Source organism: Lactuca saligna, chromosome 1 (genome assembly GCF_052625555.1).
Source record: "Lactuca saligna cultivar CGN05327 chromosome 1, ASM5262555v1, whole genome shotgun sequence".
Classification (NCBI taxonomy): Eukaryota; Viridiplantae; Streptophyta; class Magnoliopsida; order Asterales; family Asteraceae; genus Lactuca; species Lactuca saligna.
Genome location: NC_136417.1, coordinates 17,962,172 through 17,972,316, shown reverse-complemented (window position 1 = coordinate 17,972,316; position 10,145 = coordinate 17,962,172). Strand labels below are relative to the sequence as shown.

Below are 10,145 nucleotides of genomic sequence, written 5' to 3'. Positions count from 1 at the left end.
CATCGCCGCCCCTCTCGCATCCCTAACGAAAATTCGAGGTTTGAATAAGCAGAAAGGAATCCGACTAAAAACCTCTTAATTCTATTAAATCGTCTCAGACTCTCACAATTGTTCCTCCCCGATACATCGTTGCTACTCCCGCAATCCTAACGGAAAATCAATGATTGAATGAGAAGAAAGAAATCCAGCTAAAATCCTCTTTTCATTAACGACACAACAAAAAAACAAAATAAATAAATGAACAATTGAAAAAAGAAGCCAAAAATAAAAAAATAAAAAATCCGCTGATTAGGCCAAACCAAGAACAACACGGTTGGATACTAAACATTGTTCATAGGTCGGTACACAACTTAATATGTATACCAATGTATGTGGAAAGAAAACATATTCAAATAGTCATAAATAAATTAATATGACAGAGATCTTTCAATTCAAAATGGATTCTTTAGATATGTAAAATAAATAAATAATCTTACCTTAAAGCAACTTTATATTATAAAGGTGTTATTATATAACATGCAGCACTAGATTAGTTGTTTAATTACTAGAAAACGTGAAGTTATAACATTCTATAAAATAATAAAATATAAATTATATTATTGGGATAAGCAGCCCAATATTATATTCAAGGTGGCCTACCAAATTGACCCCAGGAATGAGGAAACTGTCCAAGCCCAGATAGTCATATGATCGTATACGGTAACTATATGTGGCGCGAAACACTAGATCACGGCACCATCACATGATGAGACATCTCAATCGTACACGTTACGCCTCTAAATCTAACGGTAAATGCTTGGTCCGCACTTTCAAGATCACATCATACATGTCTAAAATCAACGGCTCAGATCATCCCAACCCCGCACTCTAAAGCTAGGGTTTTCTCTTACGTATATAAAGCTGTAGAATACTCTCCGGCCGGTGCAGTGCAGGCTGTCTGCCCTCCCAAAAAAAGAAACAATCGCTCGCTCGCTCTCTACGCATTTTGATCTCTAGATTTATCTATTCAACGTCGCCGACGAGTATCTCCGTTATCGGCTCTCCGGCGGTTTTATCCCTTTTTGGTAATTTTACGGAAAAAAATCTTTAAAAGTTTTGAATTGAGAGGGTGGTTGAGTTGTTAGGGTTTGATTCGGTTAAATTAATTATTAATTAAGACAAAGAAAGAGAAAAAATGGCGCAGATTCAGGTACAACCTCTTACGGTATCTGGACCGAATGGTGTGGCGTCGGCAACGACGACGACGACGGCCAATGCTAGCGGTGTAGCTGCTGCTGCGGCTGTTGCTGGCGCTGCGGTGGCGGTAGCGGCAGCCGGCGCTAATCAGTCGTTTGTCACGACATCGCTTTACGTTGGGGACCTTGAATTCAATGTTACTGATTCGCAGCTGTACGATCTGTTTAACCAAGTTGGGCAGGTTGTCTCTGTTAGGGTTTGTAGGGATTTGTCCACTCGGCGATCCCTTGGTTATGGTTACGTTAACTACAGCAATCCTCCTGATGGTCAGTCTCTACCTGCATTTGTAAATTTCCAATTTTCGCTGTTGAGATTTTTACATTTGGTTTGTATTTTTATTGATCAATGTAGTTTTCTGTATCCATTGAAAGATCTGTTCTCTGCGCATTACGAATTTATAGAATTGAATTCCTTCCGCATGATATACAATTATGGAATTGAATTCCTTTCACTTGATATACAATTGCGATATTTCGCTATCACACAGATCATATGGGAAACCAGCCACCTTCATTAGCAATTGACACAATCTCTACTCTAAATGTATGAAATATGAATCATGAACATACGTGAATCCCTTTTGTTAATTATAACTTGTAAAGTTGTTAGTGCATTGTCTATTTTTCAAGTGGAGCTCGATTATGTAAGTTGTTTACATCAGTGTTTCCTTTTCTGTATATTTACAAACGGTTTTGCTGTAAATTCACATTGATTCTCAATCTTGGGCATTTTTCATACCATTTTTGTAGCTCATGATTGTGTTCTTAGTTATTTACGTTTCACATATGTTTGTTTTCAGCTGCAAGGGCTATTGACGTACTGAACTTCACAGCTGTAAATGGAAAGGCGATTCGCATCATGTATTCTCACAGAGACCCGAGCATTCGTAAAAGTGGAACTGCAAATATATTTATTAAGGTTTGTATATTGATTACACTTCCTTTATGCTTTCTTACTATATACATTATATTATTATACATATCTTTACCTATTATTTTGTGTATACAGAACTTGGACAAGTCCATTGACAACAAAGCCCTTCACGACACCTTTTCAAGCTTTGGTAACATTCTCTCTTGCAAGATTGCAGTTGATGGCACAGGGCAATCAAAAGGCTATGGCTTTGTGCAATTTGACACTGAAGAAGCTGCTCAAACTGCAATTGATAAGCTTAATGGCATGCTGATGAATGACAAACAAGTCTATGTTGGTCATTTTCTTCGTAAGCAAGAACGTGACTCTTCTTTAAGCAGGACAAAGTTCAATAACGTGTACGTGAAGAATCTTTCTGAATCCACAACCGATGAAGATCTGAAACAGACATTTGGTGAATATGGAACAATCACCAGCGCTGTTGTTATGAGAGATGGAGATGGGAAATCAAAGTGTTTTGGATTTGTCAACTTTGAGAATGCAGATGATGCTGCTAATGCTGTCGAGGCTTTAAATGGGAAGAAATTTGATGATAAGGAGTGGTATGTTGGAAAGGCTCAGAAGAAATCCGAAAGAGAAATGGAACTAAAGAGCCGATTCGAACAGACTGCTAAAGAAGCTGTTGATAAGTTTCAAGGTGTTAATTTATATGTCAAGAATCTTGATGACACCATTGATGATGATAAGCTTAAGGAGATTTTCGCGGAGTATGGTGCTATCACTTCCTGCAAGGTCAATTTAACTTCATTAATTAGTTAATTAATTAAAGGGTGTTTCGGGAAAATCATAAAAAGATAACCTTTTTTGGTTTTTTGTTTGCTAGGTTATGCGTGATCCTAGCGGAATCAGTAGAGGTTCTGGTTTTGTTGCGTTTTCCTCTACTGAAGAGGCTTCTCGAGCTGTAAGATTTTAATAAATATCGTCTGACTATATATATTTTTTAATGAAAAATTAAGGAGTTTTTTGATTGTTTTACATTTACAGCTTAGTGAGATGAATGGGAAAATGATTGTTAGCAAGCCACTTTACGTTGCACTTGCTCAACGTAAGGAAGAAAGAAGGGCAAGGCTTCAGGTAAACGATTTATCAGGAAACAATTTTGATTTTAAAAAAAAAAAAAAATTGGTTTTTAAAGTATTTGTGATTTGTTGATTTTAGGCTCAATTCTCGCAAATGAGGCCAGTTGCAATGGCACCTTCAATGATGGCGCCACGTATGCCAATGTATCCTCCAGGCGGACCGGGAATGGGGCAGCAGCTATTTTACGGGCAGGCCCCACCTGCTATCATTCCTCCCCAAGCTGGATTCGGTTACCAGCAGCAGCTGGTGCCCGGAATGAGGCCAGGCGGGGGTCCCATGCCAAACTTCTTTGTTCCGGTGGTGCAACAGGGTCAACAGGGTCAACGCATGGGGGGAAGACGTGGAGCAGGTCCTGTGCAACAAAATCAGCAGCCTGTTCCAATGATGCAACAGCAGGTATGATTACTTTCATTTACCATATTATTATCTATATATAGGCTATAGCAACCATGTGTGAGGAAATTTGCTCTTTTTTATTTTTTTATACAGATGGTTCCAAGAGGGGGTGGACGAATGTATCGTTACCCAGGTAGGAACATGGGAGATGGAAACATGGGAGGAGGGATGCTGCCGGTGCCTTACGACATGGGCGGCATACTTCCGCGTGGAGGTGGAGGGGGAGATGGTGGTGCTACTGGCGGAATACAGCAGCAGCAGCAGCCGGCGGTGCCTATTACAGCATTGGCTTCTGCGCTTGCGAACGCACCGCCTGAGCAGCAAAGAACGGTTAGTAAATGTGAGGGAGAGAGGAAGTAGTGGATTGTTTTTGATGGTTGGTTTTTTTAAATGTTGGTGCAGATGCTGGGGGAGAGTTTGTATCCGTTGGTGGACCAGTTGGAGCATGAGCATGCTGCGAAGGTGACAGGGATGCTGCTGGAGATGGATCAGACGGAGGTGTTGCATTTGTTGGAGTCGCCGGATGCTTTGAAGGCTAAGGTTGCTGAGGCTATGGAGGTTCTTAGGAATGTTCAGCAGCATCAACCTGCTAACAACAACACCAATGCTCCTCCTCCTGCTGCTCAGCTTGCTTCCCTCTCTCTCAATGAGAATCTTGTTTCTTGAGTAGAACATGATGAGGCTTTTTTTTTTTAAATTTTATTTAATTTAATCTTTTTTTCTTTTCTATAGACTCGTTGCTTGAAAAAACATTATTAGACCGGTAGAGGAGGATGCCTGCCTTGGACCCTTGGTTTTTGATATGTGATTGTTTAAAAAAACCCAGCTCAACTCCTTTGCTCAGTTTTTTTATTATTCCATTTTTGGTCTTTAGCTAAAACGTTTTCTCCTGCTATTTTAGTCCTAATTTGAGATTCTTGCAGCACTTTTCTTCACTGCCCCAAGGCCCAAGTAATGACTTTTTGTTTATTTATTTATTTATTTTGTCCCAGTTGATGGGGGATGTTCAAGGATAATGCATACCAAATTTTTAACAATGAAATGAATTATGTGTTTTAGATAATAAACTAGAAGTAAATTGGACAGAAACAATTTAACTTAACAGAAGTCCATAAACATAACTTTGACTTAAATTAAGTGATCAATCTTTGTTACATGTAAATTTTGGTGATCTAAACTTTCTTGGAACTATATATATTGATTAGGCTGACCCACCTACAATGCTGCCACATCACCATCCATGTTTCTTCTCTGTGCCTCTCTTAGAGAGGAGGGAGTTATTCCATTCCAACTCATTGAACCCACTGCTATATTATTTTTTCTTTTTTATTTTTATTCATCTTTTCAAATTCATAACATACGAAAATCCTATCTTTTTAAACCCTTTCTAGGGGTGTCAAAAAAACCTGAACCTGATTAACCCGACCCGACTCTAATCAGAATAAGGTAATTAGGGTCGGGTTCAATAGGGATAGAATTCCAAATCGGGTTAACCCGACAAACCCGATTTGTAGTTGGGGTCGGGTTTAGGGTTGATTTTTATAAAAAAATCGGGTTTCGGGTCAACTCGAATAACCCGGTTAGGAATTCACAACCTTTATATATTCCACTGCTCTCTACTTGAACAGTACAAAAAGACTACAAACCCTTTGAAAATGTAAAATTTTATGACTCTAGAAGCATATGATGCTCAAGTAACTCCTATTTGTGAAGTTGAAGTCCAAAAGAATATAAAACCTCCACATCTCAAAAGTACTAGAGCGATCGAGAAAGTAAAGATTTTATTTTGATAGTTATTTCTATTTTAAATTAAGTATAAACATGAATAAACTACATGATGTTGATCGTTAACAAGAGATTGAAAGTTCATCTATTTAATATTTATAATGGAAGAATTATTTTAGCTATTGTGGTATGCATGCTTTCTCGTATGCTGTAATAACCATGAGCTCTATGATATTTTATTTTTAATTTATTTCAATTTGTATGCATTATTGATGTTAAGAAAAGAGTAAAAAATGGTTTCACTCTTGAAAAAACTATATATATTATGTTTAAATTAAGCGTTTAGTGTATTAACTCGACTAACTCAACTAACCCGACCCTATTAACCCGAAACCCGATTAACCCGAACCCGACCAGCCCATACCTTAATAGGGTCGGGTGTCAGGTTAAATTATTTTTTGTGAAAACCCGATTAACCCAACCCGTTTAACCCGAAACCCGATCGGGTTGACCCAATTAACAACCCTAACCCTTTCAACCCATTCAATTAAAAAAAAAAAAATTAAAAACCGTCAAATATAAAATCTTAATTAACAATAGAGTTACCGGGGTATTACTCCCGTTTCAACGGATTGTTTAATTGGTTTCACTTAACCACATCATCATCTCTCTCTACTTTCTCTCTCTCATTTTCTCTTATACCAACTGTTTTAAAACTTGTACTTTAGTTGTTTTGTATTTTTTAAAATTAAATTAGTTGAGAAAGATAAGATTTTCGTGTGTTGTGGGTTGGAAAAGATGAAAAAAAAGAAGAAACAATTGATATGACAGTGAGTTCAGTGAGTTGGGAGGGAACGACTCCCTCTTCCCTTAGAGGGATGATGTTCATCCATGAACGCCGTCTTGAGGCCAAGAAGGAAGAAAAGTAGAGGAGAATAGAGGAAGAAAAAGATAAGGGTGTGTTGCATTGCGTTGAGCCCTCCATGTGTTTCCACGAGGTGTTAGGTTGGGATGGTGTATGTGTATGAGTCCAATATACACATGTCATATCATTAAAGTTTCATTTAATATTTTTTATACACATCATCATAACACTATAGTTAAAAAATACACATAGTTTTTTTGTGGATTTTTTTACTCATATTTTATGAAAAAACTTATTATATTTTTACAATAACAAAGTATTTTCAATTTGATTCTTTATATATTGTTTGTATAAGTTGTTTATTACTAATTGGTTGAAAACTATAAGACCCATCACAATTATTGGAAATGCTAATCAAAGAATCTTTAAAAAAGCTACTCAAATAGTTTTATTTTATATTTATTTTATATTTTTTATTCATGACTTTTTTATTTTATGCTAAAAAAATCAATTTTCTTTTATATACACAACATATATAAACCAATTTTTACCAAATTTATCAAACAATTCAACATAATCCAACTTTTAACCATTATAAAATATTAAATAACAATAATAAAATATATTTTGGTCTTTATTTATAGAAAAAATTTAAATTTTGATATATTTTGTTTTTTAACCATTAAGACATAACCTTAATATGTATTTTAATATATTTTATCTAAGTAGGAACTAACCAATAACAAAATATCTTTTGACACAAACCAATAAAAGTATAAGTTAGGGTGCTATTTATTTATTTATTTATTTTCATGCTAAGTCATGAATGAATATGGTGGTTGAATAGATAATAATTTCTACCTAGATATAGACTTTTTTTTTTTTTTTTTTTTGAAATTAATAAAAAGTTTGAATATGAATAAATTACCACTATACCCTCATGTATACAATTTATGTTTTTTAATGACTAATAATTTAATAATAGTTATAAATATAATTTTAAATAAAATGTACATTAAGTTTGATTGTCAGAAATATAAATTCCATTCTTCCTAATTCTAATTTTAAGTATTTAAACAAACAATCTTTATATATGAAAACAATTGAACCAAAAAATGCATTGTCACAAATCATCATCACAATGCGTAAATTGGTACTCATTTAAATGATTAACTCATTTCTTTGTGCAAGATGAGACGAGCACAAAAAAAATGTGGGGGCAAGGTTTAGTAAGTAATGAGGTAAAATTAGAAAACGAAGATATAAATGTATAAAGTGTCCTTGTCACAATATAGTTTTTTTTTTTTTTTTTTTTTTTTGAATAAGAGGTTTGGTGCAGTGGGTAGTAACATTAGATAGAATAGTATGTCATAACATCCAACGAACCCGGGTTCGATCCATCCATAAAAGAATAACATCTCTAACAACCTAGTTTCCCGTTAAGGGCTTTATTGCTTTGGAGACGAATCAAATTTGTTTCCACCCAGAAACCTTTGGAATGGGAAAACTAGAGTGTGTCTCCGTCCAGTTGAACTGGACCTCATTGGCCCCAATATATCTTATTAAAACACGCTTTATATATCAAGTCAAAAAAATACATCATCTTTTTATCTTTATAATGTGTTTCGAGAATTTCTTTTTCCAATTTTTTTAATGCTACGATACAATCATACAAATAAGAAAAGGGACGATAATAATAATAATTATTATTATTATTAGAAGGGAAAACATATATATCCACCGAAAGCATTTGTCTACATCTATACGTATTCAATTAAATAAGAAACCTTTTAATACACATTCATATCACTAGGTCAAATGTCATTTCGCAGGGAGATTATTGATAATCTTCCCATCTAATTTTATTTTTAAAATTAATGAATTTGGAAAGAAAGTAATCTAATTCAAATACAAGGACTTTTTTTATTTATAAAAATTTCCCTTCAACCTAATATAGAAAAAATTACAGACTTTATAATCATGACTTTCTAACCAACTAATATACGTTGTATTCTTCATCATAGAACTTCATTCATTTTATTTATTTCGAACATGGGAACACAAAAACAGAATACATCTTTTCATTTTTTTTTTCTCCGTGTTTTTTTCTTCTTTATTAAACTCTGAATCATAGAGTTAAGACAAAACGGAAGCTCAAAATATGATATGACAAATGAAAAAAGCTTGGTAAAAATTCCATCTTTGGATTCTTATAAGTATATAAAACTCTAAGAAAATGAATACAATATATACACAACTTTATAGTACAAGTTAGTGACCAACCTTGATCTCACGTTACCGGACAATGAACCAATTTAATATGTCACAGCATATGTCACACTCCTAATCCGTCTAGGATGCGAATCTAATCATCAAATCAATTGTGAATTACTAGTTAGTTGATCACACATAACAGGCTTATAATTGTCATTATTTTTGAAAACAATTAAAATATATGTGTATAAATTAAATTGTCTTACAAGTTGTTGGTTTATTTAAAACTATATATATATTGAACAATTTTTTTTCTCTACATAAACATAATCATATATAGCAATCTTATGACATCTCTTCCATTATTTGTGGTATTTGCCACTAGGACATGAAAGACATGGAATCTCTTGTCAGGAGGCATTTGTATTATGGAGTTTCAACTAGCAGTCAAATCACTTTCATATCAGTTTTTTTCTTTTATTTATTCAATCAATTTCACAACAGTTTTTTTTCTTCTATTTCTTCTATCTTTCCCAACACAGAAATAACATCTTTTCCATCCCACTCAATCTATTAAGTTAAAACTTAAAACACATAGGGTGTGTTTGACAAAAATAGCTGTTAATTGGAAGCATGTAGCGGTTAGCTGGTAGCAGGAAGCTGTAACTTTTATTTGTTATATGAATGTTTGGCAAAAGTATCTGAAAGCTTTTGAAATATATTAAATTACATAAAAGAACAATTGATTAAAAATAAATAAATATATAAATATATTCTTAAAGGTAATTATGGAAATTGATTTCAAAAGCTCAGGAGCGTTTTGTTAAACGCTACATGAAGTAGCTTTTAGAATCGGAGCGTTTTGTTAAAACTAAAAGCTAAACGCTCGTACTGTCAAACGAAATTTTTTGTTTAAACTTAGAGCGTTTTATCAAAAGCTAAAAGCTAGAAGCTCCCAAATGCTTCCAAAAGCTCCGTGCCAAACACGCCCATACAAAACAACATATATACAAGTTCTTAAGCCTATAGTACAAGAAAAAAGGGAAGAGAGGGGGGGATGGAATCGGGTTGGATAACCCGCTGAATGAAGTAAATGTAAGATACCACTATTGGAGGCACCCTTGGTACCTCGAACCCAAAACCCAAATTATTAATAGAATGTTTTGGCTTTTAAACTCTATTCTATTCCATTGTAAATTTTTGTTAACTTTGTGACAACTTTTTAATAAAATCTTTAGTTGTTGAAAGAAAAAGTCATATATACAGTTTCCATAAAAACGACTCAATGAAAGCATAGATTGTGGTCCTTCACGATTCATAAAATACATGGAAAATTGTGCAAAGATGTATTTTGATATGCCCTAGGAACCACATATATAACACACCAGATTTGGTAAATTCTAACATAAAATTTCTAATAATACTGTTAAATACTGTAATTTAATATTTTGTGTTACATCTTCAATAGTAAATGATCTTTTATGTAAATTTCCAACACCCTTAAATGCATAGCCATGAAATGAACCTAAGATGCATTTTCATAATTCAAAACATGATATCCAACCGCCGCTTGTTAATTGTTTTTTACCTGGCCTACCATTAGTCTCTCATATGTCATTCTAAAAGAAATAGTTTTTTCAATTGCAATTTCTTGTTGTTTAAATTTGGTTCCACAAACAAAGTTCCTAATTATTAA

The 10,145-nt window shown here is 34.1% G+C and overlaps 1 protein-coding gene across 1 annotated transcript; it reads left to right on the top strand.

Annotated features, from left to right (window-relative positions):
* The first annotated feature begins 911 nt into the window (after positions 1–911).
* Positions 912–4,488, top strand: LOC145025651 (polyadenylate-binding protein 2-like). Its single transcript, XM_078976792.1, has 8 exons — positions 912–1,502; positions 2,036–2,154; positions 2,245–2,901; positions 2,993–3,070; positions 3,154–3,243; positions 3,328–3,645; positions 3,739–3,975; positions 4,048–4,488. The coding sequence occupies exons 1-8, from the start codon at positions 1,175–1,177 to the stop codon at positions 4,309–4,311; spliced, it is 2,091 nt and encodes a 696-aa protein (XP_078832918.1). The 5' UTR covers positions 912–1,174; the 3' UTR covers positions 4,312–4,488.
* Positions 4,489–10,145: the final 5,657 nt, after the last annotated feature.

Bases quoted from the DNA above. Each gene is read 5' to 3' on its own strand.
- LOC145025651 (XM_078976792.1), top strand. From the start codon at position 1,175: ATGGCGCAGATTCAGGTACAACCTCTTACGGTATCTGGACCGAATGGT. The intron at 1,503-2,035 runs GTCAGTCTCTAC...GTTTGTTTTCAG, and splicing joins CTACAGCAATCCTCCTGATG to CTGCAAGGGCTATTGACGTA. The intron at 2,155-2,244 runs GTTTGTATATTG...TTGTGTATACAG, and splicing joins CTGCAAATATATTTATTAAG to AACTTGGACAAGTCCATTGA.